The sequence below is a fragment of the Mastomys coucha genome, unplaced genomic scaffold (genome assembly GCF_008632895.1).
Source record: "Mastomys coucha isolate ucsf_1 unplaced genomic scaffold, UCSF_Mcou_1 pScaffold21, whole genome shotgun sequence".
In the NCBI taxonomy this organism is placed as follows: Eukaryota; Metazoa; Chordata; class Mammalia; order Rodentia; family Muridae; genus Mastomys; species Mastomys coucha.
The window spans coordinates 135,298,768-135,321,302 of NW_022196904.1; the positions used below are offsets into that span (position 1 = coordinate 135,298,768).

A 22,535-nucleotide genomic window follows, 5' to 3' on the forward strand; every position below is an offset into this window, starting at 1 on the left:
CCTGGTCTACAGAGTGAGTTCCAGGACAGCCAAGGCTACACAGAGAAACCCTGTCTCGAAAAAAAAAACCAAACCAAAAAAAAAAAAAAAAAAGACCAGGCCACGTGTAGAGACAGGAAGTCAAAAATTGAGGTTTTAGCAGTTGAGTGGCTAGAAGCGTCATCCCATGGAGCCTGGAGCTCAGACTGGTGGAAAGTTTCACTGCTGAGAAGAATGGGGAGGAGTCTGCATGGGACAAGATGGGGATACCATGTGAGGTGAGGGGTGAGGAATAGTTGGGGGAGTGAGTAGCTGGAAGAGCTGAGGGGTGAGTAGCTGGGGGAGGATCGTAGTCTTACCATGGAGGCAGCACCTCCACTCCAAAAAGACAAGACACCTGTAGCTTGGAGTCAGCCCTCCTAGTTTAATACTTCCAGTGACCATAGGTTGTTTTGTTAATTTATCTCCATTGTGCAGATAGAAAACTGAGGTTCAGGAGACCCAGACATGCCTGGTCACAGAGTATGACCTGTGCCAAATATCACTGCTCCCTTGCAATACTATCCACAACAAGAAAGTGGGTAGTTCAGGAGAGCCCTGCTCTCTCAAAGATTCTATGGCTAACACTGGGCAGGTCACTGCCTCCTTTCCTACATTCCTACCCTCAGCCTATCTCATTCAAAGGTCCAAAAAAGAGCCCCAGGAGGTGGAGGGCTCCACCAAGAAGGGCTGAGCAAACTGCTCTGTGACCTGGACCCTGGCAGGCCACTTCCTCTGCAGCTGTGCCCCAGGCAGGCTCCTGTGCCCCAACACCCCTGCTTACAGCAGAGTGCAGCTGCAGCACCTCTGCTCCATGGCCACCAGCAACACCCTGAGGTTTCGACTGGAGTAGGGTGGGTAGCGCAAGTCATTGATCTTCTCCATTCCCGGGCTACGCAGCAGACAGGCACGCTGGTTGGAGAAGGTGTCAAAGGAGAACTTGCCGTGGTACCTGCCCATCCCGCTGGTCCCTGTGGGCAGCACAGAACACAGGTCTTTAGGTCTTTAAGGGCCAAGCGGGGGGAGCATTGCATAGACTTGGCTTTGACAGGTAGGCTATCTTAGCCTCTGTTTCTCTGTGTGTTCAGTGGGCTATCACAAGGCATTACAGATGAGCACTGAGCTTGCCCCAGCCAGTTTACCAGGTGTCCTGAGGGATAGGCAAACTGAGGTCATGGGCATGAGTTCTGGAGCCAGGCTGCCCAACGTTGAATCCCAGCTCTGTACTGAACACGTATGTCGCTCTGGGCAAGTGACTGCCTCAGGCTCTCTGTGAGAGTGGCATCTTCTTTCTAGGTTTGTGACAGACATCTTCAAACCTGTGTTACTGTCTAGGAAGGGACAGGGACTCAACCCAGAACGTCCAGGGGACATGGCCTGGATGGAGTTGGGAATAATGAAGCTGGCTTGTTAAAGTTAGTGAAGCCAGAGGAATGTGAAGTCAGCCAGATAGAGTGTAAGCGGGGAAGGTGGGGGTAACATGTAAAGGTCATGTTCAGTAGCTGCCACAACAGACTAAAGGGGGGAACAGGAGCAGGACTTCTAGGCAAGACCAGGACTGGTAGGCAATGCTGTCACTTGCTCTGATACTGAGTCTGACCGGGCGGAAGGACCAGGATACTTCCAGTGAGGAAGTCAGCCTAAAGGAGAAGTGGCTGCTCTGGTTACATGCCTGTGGGCTTGCTCGGATACAGCTGTGAGGTTTGGAGTTGGGGGGATGGGGCATCTCCACATCCCTGGCCTCCTGAAAACAGAGACACCCAGAGCTGGGTTTGCAGGAACTTGGGAAGGCTGAAGGAGCATCATTTGGCCCTGCCATGGGGTTGAAGGCCAGGACTGTGTGGGGATGGGTGGCCAAAGTCTAGGGAGAGACAAAGACTTCAGTAGCTGGAAGCAACTGGTGTGTTTTTATAAATGCACCAAGATGATCTCCCCATGGCTTCTCACACACATGTTTAGTGCAAGCATATCTGGAAGGTTCCACCATAGACTGTGGGGAGGTGGGAGAGAGGCAGGCTAGATGGACACTGTCAGTGGAGAGGGGCTTCCACTCCTGCCCACTGCACTAGGCACTGAGAGTGGGGCACAACTTCTACAGTTAGTGTGGTCAAGGAGCAGGGTAGGGAGGCAGGTAGGGGGTCAGCCAAGGAGGGCAGAGCTCTGCAGCTACCTACCCACTCCTCCAAAAGGAAGGCTGGACAGGGTCATGTGCATGAAGCCATCATTCCCACAGAAACCCCCGCTGCTGGTCTGAGCCAATACCTGTTTGACGACCTGGGAGAGAAAGAGGAACTGTTTCAGTGAGGGCCTGAGGTCCAAGATAACCCTAATGGGACAGACCCACAAACTCCACCCTGGGGCATATTCTCTATGGATCTGCCTGTAAGTGTCCCTGGCAGGGTGTTGGGAGACAAGCCCAAAAATAAGTCATGCGACCTGGATCATCTACTCAGGCAGAGTAGGACACAGTGAAGCATCCAGTCATGGAGGCGTCCCAGGGAATGGGAGGGGGTAACTACTAGTCTTACTATAAAAGAGACAGCTCTTCTAGAGAGAGGGGCAAGAGAAGTAAAGGGAGCTATGGGGCGAGTTTGGGTCACTAAGGTCGGGTTTGAACTTAGCAGCCTTAGAAAGCCTTGACTGACTTTCTGGAGGGTTTTCTCGGTCTGCAGGTCCCTCAAACGCTGAAGGAAAAGGAGATGGGTTTGCCCTACTTAATGCCCCCAATGACAACTCTGAGTTGGACCCCGTCTGGTGAAGTGGATCCTAGCAGGTATCAATCAGCATTGCCTCAGCCTGAGGCTACCCAGAGCGACAGTCCCATCAGAGGGAGAGCAGGCTGGAAGACAGCCTGGTCTCAGACTGGTGCTGGGTTCAGGAGACTAAAGATAGTTGGCACTCTCTGCCAAAAGTGCCGTGTTGTGTTCTCTAAAGGTTCTACAGAGGAATGGCCAAGTTGGAAGTTGAGTCTGAGATGGTCTCAGCAGAGACTTTCATGTAGAACAAAGGAGGAAGTGGCCACAGGGCAGAGCCAGGGCAGACTGTAGACTTGCACAGTCAGACACAGTGTTGGATACGGTGGCACGTGCCCGTAATTATACCAGTGAGGATGCGAGGGCTGGGAGTTGAAGGTAATCCTTTTTTTTTTTTTTTGGTTTTTTCGAGACAGGGTTTCTCTGTGTAGCCCTGGCTGTCCTAGAACTCACTCTGTAGACCAGGCTGGCCTCTAACTCAGAAATCTGCCTGCCTCTGCCTCCCAAGTGCTGGGATTAAAGGCGTGCACCACCACTGCCCAGCTGAAGATAATCCTTAGCTACATAGTGAGTTGAAGGCTAGCCTGAGCTACTTGAGGCCCCACGGAGATGGCTCCATGTGTAAAGACTTTTGCTGTCAAGCCTGACAATCTGACTTGATCCCCAAAACACACATGGTAGAAGGAAAGAGCTGAGTCCTCAAGTTGTCCTCTGACCACCACACAATAAATAAATGTAAAATAAAAAATCTGTTTTTAAAGCTGGGGCTAGTGGGTAAAGGCACTTGCCACCAAGCCTAATGACCTAAGATTGATGCCCAGGATCCACAAGGTAGGAGGAGAGAACGGACTCCTGCAAATTGTGTTCCAGCCTCTGCATCTACACACAAATATATACAAAGGTTATAAAAAACGCTAAGCTGAGAACACACACACAACAAGGCTGTTATAACTGAATAAATGGCTCAAGAGACAAACCGTTCCCCTGGGGTCTAGAACACATCTGCAGTAACATGGTAGTTGTCCCTTCCATAGAGAGAGTGCCAGCATACTGCCTCCCTTCGGGGCCAGCATGGAGGCTTGTTCAGACACTCCAGATAGGACAGAACAGCTCTCCCCAGGGCCTTCCAGCAGACATGGCCTTGCTCAAGCAACCTTTAGCATCCTGTGGCTCTGTGATACGCCACATTTCTAGGCATTCTGTCTAGAAACCCCATTCCCTGACACAGAGTTGTGAGAGACCAGGAAACTGGGGACATTGTAGAGACCTTGGCTGAGGCCGAGTCCATGCGGCACAAGATCCAGAGCACCCGTGGCACAGATGGAGGAGGGGCAGTGGTGGCGACGCCTAGAGTACTTTTCTGGTTCTGGAGTTGCCAGGGTCCTGCATGGGGAACTGCTTGTGGGGTACACGGGAAGTCTACTCCTTTGTGGCTTTTTGTATACTTAAAGTTTTGTATAAATAAAGTGTATTTTATTTTAATGGTAACAGCTGGGTATGTAACTGATTTGGTAGGGTTTTTTCTTAATTTTATTACATTGTATTGTGTGTTTGTGTGTGTGAGAGAGAAACTAGTGAAACACTAGTCACAGCTCATGAGATCTTTTGGGAAAAAAATTTGTGGGAGTCTGTTGTTCTCCCGCAGGATTCTTGGAGATTGAGCTCAGATCACCAGTTTTGTGACATCTTTACTGGTTCGGCTATCTCACTCACATCCCCTTATTTGGTAGACTTGTTTGCTTCTAATCTTTAAGATGTATTTATTTCATGATTATATTTTGCCTGTATGTGTGTATGTGTACCATGTATGTGCTTGGGCTACATGAGACCTCATCTCAGAAAATTGTTTGTCCAGGTATGATGACATCCAGGATAGTTTGCCCCAGGGAAGGTTTGACTTTTGGGAGGGAGGGCAGGGACAAAGCCAGGAGGCCACCATGCCTAAGGCCCTGTAACTACCCAGAGGGTCTGTACCCCTTGTTGCCACCCCTCCCACAGCCCATCTCTGGTACTTGATCCCACCTGGCTTCTCTTAGAGAAGGCATACAGTGCCAGTGGCTTCTCCCGCCGATTGATGAACTCAATGGCCTCATCCAGGCTCCTCACAGTCACCAGGGGCAGGATGGGCCCAAAGATCTCCTCCTGCATCACGGGCTCTGTCTCCTGCACATCCACTAACACTGTGGGGGCTGCAATACAAGAGACAACCCAGTCTCATCCATAGGCAAGACCATGTCCAGAAAGAGGGGCTCCAATAAGGACAGAGCCTGCGTACAGGTTAAATCCAGAGTCTGACTTCTAGGACCTCAGGCTTGGGATCTGGAGTCTCACAGAACAACAAAAGCTAGAACAGAGGTTTAAGCCACACTCTGAACTTCTAGAGTGAGATCACAGCTCACTGGGTCCTGGGCTTTTTTGAGGACCCACACTAATAGGGGCACTGTGGCACTGGGTACCAAAAGCTGTGTGCTTAGGCCAGCTTCGAGAGGTATGGAGACATAGGCTGAGACCTGCAGTCCAACATGGGCTCCTCTGACTTAGGAAGGTCTTAGCCTAGGTCAGAGGGAGACTCACCAATGTAGCGCTCTCCCTCATCACTCTGGCCACCGATGGCCACACGGCCACAGCCCAGCAATCCCTGGAGCCTCTTGAAATGCTTCTGGTTGATGATTCTGCCCAGGTTGGGGGAGGTCTGTGGGTTGTCTCCATAGAAACGCGTGATGGCATTCTGCAGGGCAGGCACCAATCTCTCCTGCATCTCTTGGCTACACAGGACGTAGTCGGGGGCCACACAGGTCTGGCCGGCATTGAAGTAGCGGAACCAAGCCACACGGTTGGCCACTATCTGGGGGTCGCAGTTGTCATCCACATAGCAGGGGTTCTTACCCCCCAGCTCCAGAGTGATGGGTGTCAGATGTTTGGCAGCAGCAGCCATGACGATCTTGCCTACACGAGGACTCCCTGAGAACATGGAAAGGTCAAGAGTGGCTCACAAGTCAATTAGCTAGGTGTGTGGCCTCACTTGGATCCCTGCACAGGAGATCCAAAGGAGTTTATTCTACACTCCCAGCAGTAAGTTGGACTCCATAACTCCCTCCTAGGTGAAGCCTCTCTGCTTCTCTCTCTCTGTCCCACACTGAAGCTCACTGTCCAGCTCACCACAGGACTAACCACTTTTTCATCTTCTGAAACCTCTGATGTCTTTCGCCTTGTCCTCTAAGGCCAGAGCCAGTTTAGCCTGACCGATGCTCAGGACTCTCCTCTCAGTCTCATATACTCCATCTTCCCTAAATTCTGCTCCACAGGCTACTCCCTGAGTCCTCCTCCCCTTCCCTCATCCGCTCATCCTCCAGCCTGTCCCAGCCCTTCCCTGCCATACCACAATTCCTCCATTCCTTGCTTACTCTCTGCTCTTCTCCGTTCACATCCCACAGAGGCACTCTGGGGACAGGGACACTTGCCTGTGATCTCAGTGCTCTGGAAGCTGAGGTAGATTACTTTAACTTCAATGCCAGTCTGGGCTACAGTGTGAGATCCTATCTCAAACAGTGGCTGAGCCAGCCATGGAGGTGCGCTCCTGTAACCCCTGCCCTCAGAAGTAAGAATATCCGGACTACAAGCTCACCCTCGGCTATGTAGTGATTTGAGGCCAGCAGGTGATACATAAGGCCTTGTTTAGAAAAAAAAAAAAAAAAAAAAAAAAAAAAAAAAAAAAAAGCCAAACCCAAACAAGAGCAGCAGTCCCACCTCAGGCTGAGAGTTGAGCTCAGTGCAGAGCACTTGCTTGGCATGCAAGAAGTTTTGAGTTTGATCCCCAGCACCTCAAACACTGACAAAAGACTCCAGAACAGACAGCCTTGGACATGATCTGCAGTCTATGTACTCAACAGAGATCCCCTGCCTGAGGGAGGAGGGTTTCGATGAACACTTCCTAAGGACTGTATGCTGCTTAAAAGACTTTTTCTTCTAGGCCTATTTTGGCTTTGGACAGCCTCAGTTTTACAGGCGAGCAAACTGACCACATTAGTCATGGGACCTTGCATCAAGATCCCAGTCTGGTTTGTTAGGCCCTGGCTTGGAAACTGGTCTTGGGCTTTGCCTTGCCTCTGTACCTGGCCCTGGGGACCCAAACCTAAGGGCCACTAGGGCTGAGGGTGTGGAGGGGACTCTGATGACACTCCCTGCCTCTTGCCTTGCCTACTTATGAGACTGTACTGGTGGCTTTTCCCAAAGGGAAGACCAATCTGCCTTTGCTCCAGCAGCCTTCCCTCTTCCCAGCTGCACTTTTCTGAGGCTTGAGGCAAAGTCTAGAGAAACTTCCAAAGGCCTGCAGGGCAGTGGTGGCGCACATCTTTAATCCCAGCTCTTGGGAGGCAGAGACAGGCGGATTTCTGAGTTCGAGGCCAGCCTGGTCTACAGAGTGAGTTCCAGGACAGTAAGGGCTATACAAAACAAAACAAAACAACAACAAAAAATCCCAAAGCCCACACTTCGCCCCTACTCTAACCACATGCAAGTCAGAACCAGCCAGCGCAGGCCTTGGAAGTACTACCCACCTTTAAATCCCCTAGAAGCTTCATCTTGGTCCCTCGAAGCAGACATCTGGGACCTGGGACAAGCTAGCATAATGGCAGGTGTCCTCTGGGAGCTAGTCTCCCTAAGAGCTTGGGTGCAAATCCTATCCTGGCTAACTGGGCAGCTCTGCCCTTCAGCAGCCTGAGCCAGCCTCTTACTGTGAAGGCTGAAGGGAGGCCATGGGGGTCTGCTGTCAGGGCCTGGTGCAGTAGAAGCTTGACACGGACAGATTTTTGACTAGTGAGGTTGAGGTTAGGGAGGTAGCTAGTGTATGTGGACATGGGATTCTGCACTTCTCTCTTACGCTGTGGGTGCTGGAGCCACCCCAGAGCCTTACCTGTGAAGAAGATGTAGTCGAACTTGTGTTCCAGCAGCTGCCCGGTCTCCTGAGGCCCACCCAGCACCACAGCAAAGCAACTCTGTGGGGGCAGGGGAGGTCCTCAGACCCAGCCTCCGTATCCAGGGGTGGTCCACCCTGCTTGGATCCCACCCACTTTGCTTCACCCAGGCATGGACAATCCTTCCTGAGAACTTCCCAGGACAGGGATGGCTGAACACTAGACCAAGAGAAAAAATGGTGCTAGGACCAGCTATGGGACTTCAGGGGACAGACTACATGGGCTAGATCCTAGAAGGGAAGCTGGAGGTGAGAAAAGGTGATGTAGCTAAAGCCATACAACTCAGAAGAGCCCCTGCTAGCCAAGTGTAGGAACTCCTCTATCTCTGCTTACCTGGTCCAGATAGCGGGGTAGGACCTCAGCCAGGATCTTTTCAATGGCCTTGCTGTTCTCTGAGGGCTTGAGTACCACACAGTTTCCTGCAGCCAGCACAGAGGGAATGCTGGGGACATGTCCACACCCACCCTCAGACCAGACCCTCAGATGAGTCAGAAGTGATGGATGGGACCACCTAGGAGCAGGATGCCAATCCACCTGTCTTCCCTTTCCGGGTTCCTAGGTAGTCCTGAGCTCTCCAGTGAGTAGGGCTATGGGAAGGTAGAGGTCTCCTCACCTGCAGCAATGGCCCCCACCAGCGGCACGAGGGTAAGGTTCAAGGGGTAATTCCAAGGCACGATGATGAGCACCAGACCGAAGGGCTCCTTCCGGATGAAGGCTGAGTCCAGCTGTGTGGCCTGGGCCAGGGGCGAGCCGTGAGGCTCTGTGGAGCCACACGGTGGGAGCAAGGCGTTCCCAAAAGCCCACCTACCACCCCGCCCTGCCCCCTCTGCCAACTTACCAGATTCTTGGACACTTTCTCATCCTTCATCCAAGACCGGAGGTTCCTCAGGGCCAGGTCCACCTCAGACTGACTGATGGCAATCTCAGACACCTCTGACTCGAAGGCTGACTACAGAAAGGGCTGAGGGTCAGGGCTGAATGGGGTGGGGATCGCTTCCTTCCTGTAGGTCCTACGTTTCTTTATCCTTTCACTCACTCGCTCATTCATTCATTCACCCACTCCTGGGAGCCCTGTGCACCTGGAGGCAGACTGTATAGTGGGAAGAGATCCCAGCTGGTACAAATACCCTGGTGGCTTCTGCACAGCACAGAACACAGAGCATGAGGCACAAGGCACGGTTCTCCTCATCTTACTTCCTACAGCCCAGGGGGATACTACCAAGTGCCCCTGTAGCAGAAGATGAAGGCCTGGAGAGGCGGTTCAGAGTGCCAGGCAAGACTGTACAAGGGAATACTCCACACAAAGCCTGGTCAGAGTGCCAGGCAAGACTGTACAAGGGAATACTCCACACAAAGCCTGGTGGGTGTCTCGTGCAACCCAACCACCATGATTTCTAGTAGCTAAGCCTACTTCCTGCAAGTTTCAGCTCATAGCAAGCCTGGCAGTTCCTGAGGACCCTAGGGAAGTTTTGAGTGGGCTTAGAAATCAGTCTATACCCAGGGGGCACAGTGACCTCAAGAGAGTAGGGTACTATGAATGAGGCTCTTCTTTGGGCCCTGCTTTTCCTGGCTGTGTGTCTCTGGGCAAGAAAATGAGTTCTCTGATCCCTCCTCTAAGGCTAACTGGCTGTGACTGCCCAGCAGGAGGAGTGCTAGGGGTAGGATGAGGGGATGGCCACGGGGCAGATGCTGCCTGGCCTGCTGAGGGTAGAGACAGTGAGTGGTCTGACTGGATCAGAGGGAGGCACCCAGTTGAATTTTCTGGGCTGCTGCATCCTTTGTAAGGCCCAGGCTTCTGGAGTCGGATGAGAAAGCGGAGGTGGAACCTGAGCTGAAGGGGGAAAGGTTGAATCCCCTGGGTGCTGGGCGGGGCTGGTGAGAAGCTGCAGGAGTCAGTCTCAGGAGTCTGAGAATGGGGGTGGGGAGTGTCTCTAAGGTAACCGCAGGGGATATAGGAAAGAGGAACTCCGGGGGCAATCCCTTGGACAGCCATCTCAGGACTGGAGGTGGGGGGCCTGTATGGCTGCTGCTGGGACTGGGAGGGAACCACAGGGCCTGCAGGGTACAGAGGCTGTGATGTCTACAGTGCCAAGTGAGATCCAAATCCTCCAGAGCATGGCCCATATCCTCAGGCCTTCTTTTCCATGTTTTTCTGTCTCTCTTACTTCCCCCGAGCCACTCTGGGCTTCTGCAGCTCCCCAGTTACAGACACACCAAGCTCTCCTGCCTCAGGACCTTTGCATATGCTGCTGGGCCACTTCCTCCAATGTCCACGAAGCTCTTTCTTTCTCCTACATCCTGTCTGTTCTGAGCCACTCCTCCCTTTTTAGGATAGCCCTCTTTGACCCCCACATACAAACCACCTTCATGAGCTGGCCCCTGTTAACAACGGAGTGCGTACACCTTACCATGTTACCAGGCAGCATGCACAGCCTGTCCCCTGTTAGTTCTGTAGACACAGGGACTTTACTTTGCTCTATCTCTCCAGACCCTAGACTGGTACCAGAACCAAGCACATGCCAAGTTTTCCATAAGCAGCTGCAGAGTAGCTGGAGGACAGCTGGAGGGGTCAAACAGTCCGCTGTGTCCTCTGGGCTTTCAGCCTCTCTAACTGGAGGATGTGCCTGAGCTGTGCTCCTTATCCCAGCTGGACCACCCTTGCTGGCCTGGGGGCACACACACCCCTACCCCACTGTCCCTGTTCCATGCCACCTTATGCAGGTCTTGGGCCAGCGCCTCCTGCAGCTGCTGTTTGTTGTCTCGGAGAAAGTGACCCAGGCCTTGCAGCTGTGCAGCCCGGAACTCAGCTGGCCTCGTCCGCCCTGCCTTGAAGGCCTCTCGCAGCTGCTGAAGCTTGTCTTCAAACGAGTCCATCCTGCAGGACAGTGCAGTATGAGTCAGGTGGCTGCGGCCGCCCTCACTTTTGTGACACTCTTCAGGCCCTGCCCATTCCAGTAGCTCAGAGCCTTCCCGGGGTCTCTCTTGGATAACTCCAGTGGTGACAAGAATGGCCATTGGTTGAGACTCTGTCCTTATGGGACACAGCCAGACATAAGAGACATGTCTCCTTCTGCCAGGTGGACTTACAGGAAGCCACAGGACAGAGTATGGGCTTTGGGGATAGCTGTTTGGCAGCCTTTAAGGCTGGGCCGGTGAGCCGGTGAAGGTTAGCTCTGACCCAAGGCCTTCCTGCTCTAGTGCGCTCCCAGGGGCTACTTTCCCGGCCTAGCCTGGGTAGAGTGGACAGGAATGGGCTACAGTAAAGGATACCACTGCAGCCACCACAGGTTAGGGGCACTGCACAGGAGGAGCCCGCTGCCTGGTGACGGTTCGGAGACAGTTCAGAGACCTTGGCTGACCTTGGGCAGAGGAGTTACTAGACCAAACTTTTGTGATGACACTCTGGTGTCTCCTTGGCACAAAGGGAAGAATGGCTAAGGCTTCTCAGAGGCCCTCCTGCCCACCTCAGCCATGATGTCAGCTGGAACCGTAGAGAAAGTGACAGCTGAGAAGGGCTAGGTAGGGTGACAGACAGTCACCAGCCAGGACTGGAAGACAGGGAGGAGGCCTGATACTCCTCTGGGCTCATCAGAGGAGCCCTGTGACGAATTCACTCCTAGAGTTGGTCAGGGGCCCTTTCTTTCCTCACTTCCTCTCTGATTTCAGCACTCAGTATAACTGGAGCCTCTTCCTCCAGGAAGGCCACTCCTTTATCTGTTCACAGCGGCCCCTCAGCTTGGCTTTGTACAGTATGGCACCATAGGATGGAAGCCTAGTTACCCTCAGCCCACCTTCTCTTATTGTCTCCTCCCCAAGAGGGTAGCTAGGAGGGACCAGGAGGCCAACCCCATTTTGCCTATTTAACTCATTTCTTAGGGCTGAGTGCCCCAAACTTCCCAGCTGCTGGAGGTGTGGGAATTTGTCATTGTTACTGTTGGTTTGTGCTTTTAAAATTTTGTCTCTGTGTGTGATGTGCACGCATGTGTGTATGTGTGTTCCCTTGTCCATGCACATGGAGGCCCAAGGCTAATACTGATGTCTTTCTCAATCATTCTTCAGCTATTCAGTCTCTCTCAGCTGAACCCAGAGTTCACAGATAAGACCAGTCCAGGGCTGGAGAAAAGTGCATTAAGAGCACTTGCTGCTCTTCCCGAGAGCCAGAGTTCAGTTCCTGGCACCCACATCTGTAACTGTAGCTCCAAATGGTACCTCTGGCCTCTGCATGCACCTGCACTCACACATACACATAATAAAAGAAAAAGTTTTAAAAGGAAAACTAGTGTGACTAGCTTGCTCTGGGGATCCATTATCTCTACCTTCAGGCTATGCAATTCCATGCAGCTGTCAAACCAAGCACACTGGGTTCTGGGATATGAACTCTGGTCCTCACACTTGCTGATGGGGACTTTATGTGCTGAGTCATCTCCCCAGCCCTGGGTGTTTGGTTTGGTTGGTTGAATGTGAGACAAGCTGCCCTTAAAAGCTATGTGGCTGAGATGTCCTTGAATTCGGGTCCCCTGCTTATATCTCCTAAGTGCTAGGTTTATGGGCACATAGCACCATGCTTGGCTTGGCTGACAGCTGTGAAGATGGGGCCTTGCTGTCTGCCTCTGGGCCTAGGGTGGGCATCAGTGCTTTGCCACTGTCAGGCAGGTACCTGGGGAGGCCTTTGGGACTGGTGTGTGGGGAACAGTTGATCTGGAGCCACAAGCAAGCCCAGAGGCTGTGGCAAGGGACCAGTATTGACCCTCCAGGCCTCCTGTTCCAACAAGACAAGCTGAGATTGTGGGGGACAGCATCACCCCACACCCCCAGAGCATTATCGGTGTGTCTCCAGGCTCTGCATCTACCAGCTGTGAGACCTTGGGTGAAGCCCCTTCTAACCTGCCTCAGTTTCCCTTCCACCACAGGAGAAGGAGCCCTGGTTTGCAGACTACTGTAGAAAGCATTTGCTCCTCCTAGGAAGTACAGGGGAGGCCAGCGTCCATGAGTCATCAGCAGAGTTGAGGAGATGCTCTGTGGTTAAAGCTCTTGCTGTCGAAGCAAGAGGACCAGAGTTCAGGTCTCCTGATCCAGAAAAATGCCAGTGGGCACGCCATCTTCCTATAATTCCAGCCTCGGAGCCCAGAGAGAGGACTCCCTGGTGCAAGCTACCTAAGGAGGCTGCTCATCTTGGCCAGCTCTGGGTTTGACTGAGAGACCCTGTCTCGAAGTACGAAGCTATGAAGAAAAGTTTCCGACATTAATCTCAGGCCTCCTTACCCACACATATAGACACATGTGCAACCCCACACAGTGCACCCACACACATGCCCATGAGAAAGAAAAAAAAAAAGAAATGACACCCCCAACAGTCGCTCCCTGCTCACTGGAATCTCTTCAGAACCCACAAAAATGTAAAGCATGCTACCAAACACTGTGGGCTTGGAGCTCCGTGGGTGAGGTCTGTGCGGAACATTCTAGAAGTGCTCCTAGCAACACTGATGCCAACTCACCATGGCAGCAGGACACACACCTCTCCTGCAGGACTGCTCGCCTGGCCCATGATGACACCTAGAGGTTGGTCACTGTGGACTAATGGTGTGTCCACCAGGGGCTAGGGAGCCAAGCTGGACCTGAGTAAGCAGAGGAGCCAAGGCCTTCTGTCACCTGGTATCAGGAAGCTTAGACTAAGACATAATGGGAGAATGAGGAAGCCATTGTGGACATACCCTTAGGGATTCCTGTGTAACTCCACTGGGCTGTACTCTCTCTCCAGTTCCCCCAGGGATATCCCACCCTGGCTCAGTCAGTAATGATGTCTGTCCTGACTCCTTTAAACACAACAGCAGGGGGAGTGTTCCTCACCTCACCGAAGGAAACAAAGACCGGGGCACAGGGAGGACAGGAGCTAGCCTGGGTATATCCAGCTCCTTCACACTGGAAAAACCTTGGTCCAGGTGCAGATACACCGAGGCTGCCTGCTTCAGACTTTGAGTTCCTGGAGCATGACAATGGGGCAGCCTGAGGGTGGGAAGAGAGACCGACAGGCCTTGGGAGGAAGCAACACTTGTGAGCTGCAGATTCAGGACCAAGGAACATGAAGCGTGATCTCTCTGGTCTCTATCCCTCAATCCTGTCATTTCTCCTGATCTGCCACTCTAAGTCCTTGGCTCAGCTGCTTAGCTTCAGAGCTGGTGAGCCCAGGGGTCTCCCTGAGACTGGGGTGGGTGTTTCTATGTCATTTGTGTTTCCCTAGAGTCTAAGGAGGGCCTTGGGCCTGGGGAATCCCTCTAAAAGCAGTAATCAACCTGACATGATGAGCCATGCCTGTAAGCCCAGCTGTAGAGAGGCAGAGGCAAGGGGATTACTATGTGTTCAAGCAAATTCCATGTGAACCAAAGCTACATGAAACCCTGGTCAAAATAACAACAACAACAACAAAACCAGCAATAAGGGCTGGAGAGAGGGCTCAGTGCTTAAGAGCATTGGCTGCTCTTTCTAGAGGCCCTGAGTTCAATTCCCAGCAACCACATGGTGGCTCACAACCATCTTCTGTTGTGCAGGAAGACAGTGTACTCATATAAATAAAATAAATATATAAATCTGTAACACTCTACCTAAAAAAAGACAAACAAGGGGCTGGAGAGATAGCTTAGCAGTTAAGAGCACTCTTTGCTCTTTCAGAGGTTCTGAGTTCAATTCCCAGCAACCACATGGTGGCTCACAACCATCTATACTGGGATCTGATGCCCTCTTCTGGCATGTAGGCCTACATGCAGATAGAGCACTCATACATAAAATAAATAAATCTTTAAAGACAAAAACAACCCCTATCTCCCCAAAAATTAAGGGCCAGTGAGATGGAATAGAAGGCAAAGGTTTGCTCTCTAAGCCTGATAACCTAAAGTCGCTCTTTAGAACTCACAGAAAGGTGGAAGGAGAGCGTCAACCCCACAAAATTGTTTCTCTGACTTCCGCATACATGTTGTAGCATGCACCACCCCGTATCATAAACAAATGTTTTGTTTGTTTGTTTACTTGGTTTGGGGTTTTTTGAGACAGGGTTTCTCTATGTTCTGTAGACCAGGCTGGCCTCGAACTCAGAGATCCAGCTGCCTCTGCCTCCTGAGTCCTGGGATTAAGGCGTGCACCATCACTACCCAGCTATAAACAAATGGTTTATAAAAACATACAAAAAGTAAAAATAACTACTGTATAGGGGCTGGAGATATAGCTCACTTGGCTTGTCCAGTATGCATGAAGGATAGAATTGGATTCTTTGGGAAGTGGAAGCAGAAAAGTCAAAGAGTTTAGGGTTATCCTTGGCTACATAGAGAGCTTGAGACAAGCCTGGGATACATGAGACTTTGTTTCATCAAACAGGGGCTGCCTAGGGTAGGCTAGACCAGCACAGGCATTTGCTGTGGATGCCCAGGGCTGCAGGGTGATCCCGAAAACTGGAGAAAATGGGGAACAAGTGAGCACTCAAGCCCATGCTCCAACGCCCGGGGCATGGCTGCCATGCAAGTGCCCTACCCCGTGCTCTTGGAAGGGTCCAGATGATGGACTTTCCCTCCCGCTCATGCCCGCTTCCTCCTACAAAGGAAAGCCCTGCCCACCCCCCACTCCCCCATCCTTCCTGCCTCGGTTTCTTCATCTACACCTCAGACCTCCATAGTCAGGGCTCAGTGACCTGGGCACAAGTCCCAGCAAGCTCATTTACTGGCTCGAGGGCCTCAGGCAGGTCTCCCAGACTCTTGGCTCTCTTTCTTCATTGGTAACATGGGTAAGTTCTTGCTGGCACTTGTAGTGCTTGTTGCTAGGGAAGCTCAAAGGAAGAGGTTCTAAAAGGCTTGGGCCAGGCACAGCCCCCAGAAGCACTTAGTCATGATGGCCCCAGTGAGCTGCAGACAGATGGTAGCAGAGGGACTGGGAGAGGAGGACTCCAGGATGAGGCCCAAGGCAACCTCAAGCCAGTGTGGGTTCCGGGCAGACAAGCACATCAACCCGAGATGCAGTAGGGTTGGGATCTGGGTGACAGTAGGTTAAGGTGTGGCCTCAGGGTGTGGAGACCTCCATTAGGACTGCCAGAGGTGAGTCACATGGTCAGGCTCAAAGACCCCCAGGTCCTGAAACCTAAGGGACTCCTGCTTTAATCTCTAGTCTAAGTGTGACTTTGGCCCTGGGTTCCAGGAAGTTGCCAAACCTCTGGGCAGCAGCTTCTCCCATCTATGGGTCCCCAGGCAACTACCAAGACACTCCTGGACCTGGGGACCAAGCTCACCAGCTCTCCCTATAGATAAGCTGCCCAGAACATGAAGTCCTTGGAACCACAAGATTCCTGCTCCCCTCAACCCCCACCGGCAAGCAGGGGGCCTGCCTCTCTTTCACTCTGACTAAGTGTATTGTTGAGGAAGAGTTTTTCCTAGGATCTTTGGAGTCTCTCCAGCTAGCCAGGCCTGCCTGGTAGTAGTGCCTTGGAAACAGCTAGTGCCTGAATGAACCTTCAGGGTCAGGGCCATGTTCTCTCCTGTGGCAGCCATGTCCCTCATCCCCCTCACAGGATGTCGAGTCCTCCAGGAGGGGAAGGGCTGAGTAACCTAGTGCAGGCTCGCAGAGCTCTACACTCCGAGCCTTCCTTCCCGCCCTCCCCCCTCAGTCTCTTCCTTCCCTTTTCTCCTCAAGCTTCAGGCAGATACAGCCTGGAAGACACAGGCTGCCTGTGTGTGAAACTGCCAGTTGCCAGACAAGACAGGAAGCCTGGCACCCCAGAGGAGCTGAACCAGATCAATAACAGATCTACTCCCATCTTCCCAGGATACGGTACCTGAAGCTTTACCAAGCTGCACTGCTTCCTGGCTGTCCGGCTCTGCCTGGCACCCTGCCCTTATGCAAGGTCCAACAGTGCCTGCCCCTGGGGCGGGGCCACCCTGGCCTAGTGCCTGACCTTGGCTCCAGGCCAGGTGGAAGCTGTTAGCTGGGATTTTACCACAACATCTATCTAAGAGCGGTTTAGAGATACTCTCTCAGATGGCAGAAAAGGAGGCAGGGCCCAGTTCAGAGTCATACAGCAGTTCTGAGCATTGAATGGGGATAGTGGACAGGGAGGAAGGGAGGGCTGAGGTGGGAGTGAACTTCAGTGTGAAGGAGGGTGGGGATAAAGAGACCTGGAATATCAAGAAAGACTCTACACCCCACCTAGCCTTCAGTCTCAGTTTCCCCATTTGTTGAAAGGAGAGGCCAGACCCAGAGTCCAAAAATACGGTCTCAGGCCCAGACTATCTGCCAGCTGCAGCCCAGGCCTCTGCCTGGCTGTGACCCTCGGTCTGCCTCCAGCTGAAGCCCACTCACGGATTTGTCACCTCCAAGCCTCACATTTTACAATGACAACATGGGATCTGTGAAGGGACAGGATTTGGCCACGTAGGATGTACATGGTAACCTATAGCTATAGAGCTAGGGATGTGTCGCTCCCCAAAGACATCCCCTCTGCCTGCCACCCTGTGCTGCTGAGGTGGCCCCTGGGGTCCCGCTTCTCTGCAGGTGCAGAGCTGTGCCTGGCTCTATTCCAGGGACACCTGTGGGAGCCAGCACGAAGAGGGATGATTCTGAGCAGCTGCTGGGGCAGACAGGCTGGCGATTTGGATTGTGTGTGTGTGTGTGAGAGAGAGAAGCATCCTTCACATCTCTTCCCCGGGCCACCATTCAGTTCTTTCCCCGCAGGTGCCCTGGGCCAGCCTGAAGGTTGCTGGCCGGGGCCTCTGCGCCAACCTTGCACCTGGGAGATGCTCTTCACCGCCTCGCCCCGCTCCCTGGCCTACCTGGGAGGGCAGGAGAGGCCTTCAGACCCACGCCCCGCTGTCAGGCCTGCAGGATTCAGCTAGCTGAGGTAGGTGTAGAGCTGAGGGGCCACTGAGGGCCTTGTCTTCTGTGTGGGATGGAGCCCCCAGCCGCCACTTGTCACGTGGATCAGCATGTGACAGCTCTGCTGTGTTACTGTCTGGAACTGAGCCAGACAGATGCACCGGCAGAACGGCTGTCATGTAGGACTGAGCTGGAGCTGAGCTTGTAGCTCTCAGCCAGAAACTAGGCCCAGAGAGGGTCAGCCACTGGTCTGAGGCCACACAGCAATAAGGGGCTCATCTGGCAGAGATGCTAGTAAGCAAGAGGGGTGTTGGAGGATTCTAAGATTCTCCTTCCTATCAGGAGGCCGTCGGGGACTTTTCTTATAGTTTAGGAGTTAAATTTGTCTCATCTCAGGAACAGCCTCAGATGAGGCCCATAGGAATTCCAAATTTCTAGGACAACACACTTGAGGTAGTATTCCCTGGGATTCAGCCAAATTGTTGTCAGCAAGATGTAGCGCTTAAGAGGAGAGAGCATCAACTGAAGAAATGGCTAGATCATACTAGCCTGTGGCCACGTCTGTGGAGGATTGCCTGGGTTGTTAATTGGTATAGGAGGGCCAGCCCATTGTGGGTGGCACCATACCCTGGGCAGGCAGCCCTAGGCTATGTAAGAAAGCCAGCTGAGTGTGAGCCTGTGAGGCTGTGAGCAGAGAGCCGCATCCTCTGTGGTACAGTCAGTTGACACCTATCCCCGACGAGTTTACAAATAAATGAGACCCGGACTATGGTTATTTTACTTGTCTTTGACAGTTATTGAGGGGTCACCTCTGATTTACTTTTCTACTGCTGGCCTGGCTACCTCCCCAGCAGGGTACCCAGAAACTTGCTGTTTCTCCTGGCAATGGGCTCATGGTACGTCTGCTACCATGAGGGCCTTCTCTCTCCACTTCCTCTCTTTCTCAAAAGCCTTCGTGGCTCTAATCCTCCATTTTCTTTTTTTGTTTTTGTTTGTTGGTTTGTTTTTTGAGATAGGGTTTCTCTGTATAGCGCTGGTTGTCCTGGAACTCATTCTGTAGACCAGCTCGGCCTCCCACTCAGAAATCCGCCTGCCTCTGCCTCCCAAGTGCTGGGATTAAAGGCGTGTGTCACCACCGCCCAGCTGGATGTAGCCATTTTTATGGCTTAATTTAATCAGTAGTTTTAACTTAAGGAACAAGGTTTGCACAACAAAAGCTGGTAACTCTGAGAATTCACTTGTGGGCCTAGACCTTCAGTATAGAATTTAGCATTACAGTACATAGCAACAGGCCAACCTCAATAATCCCCCATGGTCTCTGCTGTATTTCTGCGTGTACCACCACTGCCTGGCTTCTGCTGTATTCCTTTTTTTTTTTCTTTTTTTTCTTTTTTTTTTTGGTTTTTCGAGACAGGGTTTCTCTGTATAGCCCTGGATGTCCTGGAACTCACTCTGTAGACCAGGGTGGCCTTGAACTCAGAAATCCGTCTGCCTCTGCCTCCCAAGTGCTGGGATTAAAGGCATGCACCACCACCGTCCGGCTTCTACTGTATTTCTTTAGCTATGAAGTGATTCCCTTGGTCAGAAGGGGTGCCATGAGAAACCTTGCCCTCAAGTTCCTGTCTTGATCCTGCCTTGACTTCACTCAGCGATGGATTGGACTTGCAATTATAAGCTGAAAAACACTTTTCTTCTTTCCTGTGTGTGATCACAAGAGAAAAGAGACTAGAACAGTTTGCCAGGATGGGAATCTGGGCTTACAGGTGGGAGCTGCCATGGCCCATTTCTGCTTTTTCTTCCTGTGAGGGACATTGATTACTGTCATAAAGAGAATTTAAAAACATGAAATGTAGTCAGGTAGTGGTGGCACATGCCTTTAATCCCAGCACTTGGGAGGCAGAGGCAGGTGGATTTCTGAGTTCTAGGCCAGCATGGTCTACAGAGTGAGTTCCAGGACAGCCAGGGCTACACAGGGAAACCCTGTCTCAAAAAACCAAACCAAACCAACAACAACAACAACAACAAAAACCCAAAACATGAAACATTATTGTAAGAAGGCTTTGGGAAAGCATGTGAGTTATACTGCCTAGTACTGGGGTCTCACCTCGAATTGTCATGGTCTGACTAGAGGTGGCAGAGACAGAAGCCTTGTCAGGTTGTCTGTTCTGCAAATCATAGTGGATGTCTACCCGGTGACCTCCCCTCTCTGACAAATTTTTTACAACCACCTAAGTGTATGTGTGTACAAATGCCACATCATGCTATGGAGACGACCCACAGAATTCTCTCTCTTCTTCCACTATACGGTGCTCCAGAATTGAACTCAGGTAGTCAAATTAGGCAGAAAGCATCTCTACTAGTTGAGCCATGTTTTTGGCCCCAATTTCTGTTCTTAAATCTGTGGCTGACTGAGAAGAGGGCACAGACGTTAGGGACATGATACTGGCTTCTGTCCTGGTACACAGAGACCTCTGCCAATATGATTGAAGGGTGCACTCCTGGGAGGGATGGGGCTGCTTTGGGTGCTTCCTCTCAGCCTCTTTCAGAGCATCTACATAGCGCAAACCACACATATCACACACACAAATCACATACTACGCACCATGCACACACACATACGTTATACAAATATACCATACCACAGCATACCACACATACTACACATAAAATAAACATAAATACACACATCACACACACATACATCACACATACATACACATACCACATACACTACACATCAAGCACACACACACAGACATAATCATATACACACAGACACATCACACATACATAGACACATCTCACACACACCACACACACATGGACACATCACACAGATACACACACACACACAGACACATCTCACACACACCACACACACATGGACACATCACATAGACACACACACACACACAGACACATCTCACACACACCACACACACATATACACATCTCTCACTCACACACACACACACACACACACACACACACACACACACACCACTGCCCTTCCCACTCAGCACCCGCTGAACCCAATGCCTGTGGTACACCCCCCATGCCAGCTTCTGTCTTCTCTTCATGCCTCACCTGCCCTCTCTATCCTATAGGATTGTATCCTCTCAGGGTCTCTGCCATTCCCAACACTGTGTTCCCTCAGCCTCAGGCTTACCCCAACCACCACATGAGGCTGTGGACACTCTGCAGCCACAGAGCTTCAGAGCTTCCTCGTGCCCCTGTATCCCTCCTGTCCTGTGTCTTCCATGCTCTGTCTCTTATTCTGTTTGGTTTTTTTAAGACAGTGTCTCGTGTTGTATTCACTTCAAATTTCAAATGTGAGATGTAGCAAGATGACCCTTTGAATCCCAGGTCTCTTTTCCACTTCTTGTATGTTGGACTTACAGGTGTGCACAGTCATGGCCAGTTACATAGGGCTGGGGATCGCCCCAGGATTCTGCTCATGACAGGAAGCTCCTGATCAACTGAGCTGCATACATCCCTGTTCCTTTCACAACTGCAAGAGCCACTTCTGCTTCACCACAGTGGCGCCCTCTGTCGTCTGAAGACAGTCCTGCCAGCCAAAAGCCCGGAACCTCTGCAAATTTAACCTGTCCCCACACCTCAGCCCCTAGACTCCCCAGGGGCCGTTCTTTGTCACCTCATCCTTCATCCACTCACCTGTTCATCTCCACATTTAAGTACTCACTGAGACTCTTCAGGAGAGCACCTGACGGTCTCTACTGTATGCACGAGTAAACTGGGAATGGAGAAGTGGAATTGGTTTCTTAAGTCACAAAGTCATGCAATGGCTTACCTGAGACTGGAACAAGCATTTCCCCTCAGGCTAGGTTCCAAGATGCAACAGCACACACACACACACACACACACACACATACACACACACACACACACACACACACCCCACATCCATACCACATATATTCCAAACATTACATACACACACACACATACCACATATATTCCAAACATTACATACATACACACACACCACATATATTCCAAACATTACATACATACACACATATACCACATATATTCCAAACATTACATACATACACACATACACCACATATATTTCAAACATTACACATACACACAACATCCATACCACATATATTCCATACACTACACACACACACCACATATATTCCATACACTACCCACACACACCTCATATATTCCATACACTACACACACACACACACCACATATATTCCATACACTACACACACAACACATCCATACCATATATATTCCACATATTATACCCCCCCACACCACATCCATACCACATATACTCCATACACTACACATGCTACACAGTACACACAGTATACACTATACCATACTACATACCACACACTACACATATATATTATATATAATATATACACCATACATAACCACACACTACACCCACATATACCACACATATACCACATGCATGTACACAGACAAAAGCCACACATACAAACCACAAAATACACACATACCACACATACATACCACAGACAAACCATACCCTCCACACACACTAACCACACACTACAGACTGTACACATACACTACACACATACATACTACATACACCATACATACACACACATAAACCAAGCACAGAACACACATACACACACAAACCACATTACACACACTTGCACTCACATATACATAGACCCCACAAATCACATACACATACTATATACATTACACACCACACACAAATGAACCACAGCACTTAAAAACCACACACACTGCCGGGCAGTGGTGGTGCACACCTTTAATCCCAGCACTTGGAAGGCAGAGGCAGGTGGATTTCTGAGTTTGAGGCCAGCCTGGACTACAGAGTGAGTTCCAAGACAGCCAAGGCTACACAGAGAAACCCTGTCTCGAAAAACCAAAAAAAAAAACAAACAAAAAAACCCAC

General features: G+C 51.2%; 1 protein-coding gene and 1 long non-coding RNA gene across 5 annotated transcripts; one reads left to right on the forward strand and one right to left on the reverse strand.

The window, feature by feature from the left end:
• Positions 1 to 383: 383 nt before the first annotated feature.
• On the reverse strand, positions 384 to 16,636 carry Aldh3b1 (aldehyde dehydrogenase 3 family member B1). Of its 4 annotated transcripts, XM_031389123.1 has the most exons (11): positions 12,899 to 12,935; positions 12,629 to 12,778; positions 10,457 to 10,619; positions 8,583 to 8,693; positions 8,358 to 8,478; positions 8,078 to 8,163; positions 7,684 to 7,765; positions 5,346 to 5,732; positions 4,794 to 4,960; positions 2,193 to 2,292; positions 384 to 989 (listed from the first exon to the last, which is right to left on the reverse strand). In XM_031389123.1, the coding sequence occupies exons 3-11, from the start codon at positions 10,616 to 10,618 to the stop codon at positions 799 to 801; spliced, it is 1,407 nt and encodes a 468-aa protein (XP_031244983.1). In that variant the 5' UTR covers position 10,619; positions 12,629 to 12,778; positions 12,899 to 12,935; the 3' UTR covers positions 384 to 798. The 4 variants fall into 4 exon arrangements, with proteins under 4 accessions (XP_031244983.1, XP_031244982.1, XP_031244984.1 ...); XM_031389122.1 differs by lacking the exons at positions 12,629 to 12,778; positions 12,899 to 12,935 and adding an exon at positions 16,554 to 16,636; XM_031389124.1 differs by lacking the exons at positions 12,629 to 12,778; positions 12,899 to 12,935 and adding an exon at positions 13,592 to 13,616.
• Positions 13,215 to 21,364, forward strand: LOC116103305. Its single transcript, XR_004123457.1, has 3 exons — positions 13,215 to 13,303; positions 17,450 to 17,615; positions 20,992 to 21,364. It is a non-coding gene; the product is annotated as an uncharacterized LOC116103305 (long non-coding RNA).
• Positions 21,365 to 22,535: the final 1,171 nt, after the last annotated feature.

Excerpts from the sequence above, each read along its gene's own strand:
- Aldh3b1 (XM_031389121.1), bottom strand. Across the intron at positions 4,961-5,345 it reads TGAGGGAGAGCGCTACATTG|CCCCCACAGTGTTAGTGGAT; the intron begins GTGAGTCTCCCT and ends CTTGTATTGCAG. Across the intron at positions 990-2,192 it reads CCTTCCTTTTGGAGGAGTGG|GGACCAGCGGGATGGGCAGG; the intron begins GTAGGTAGCTGC and ends TGCTGCCCACAG.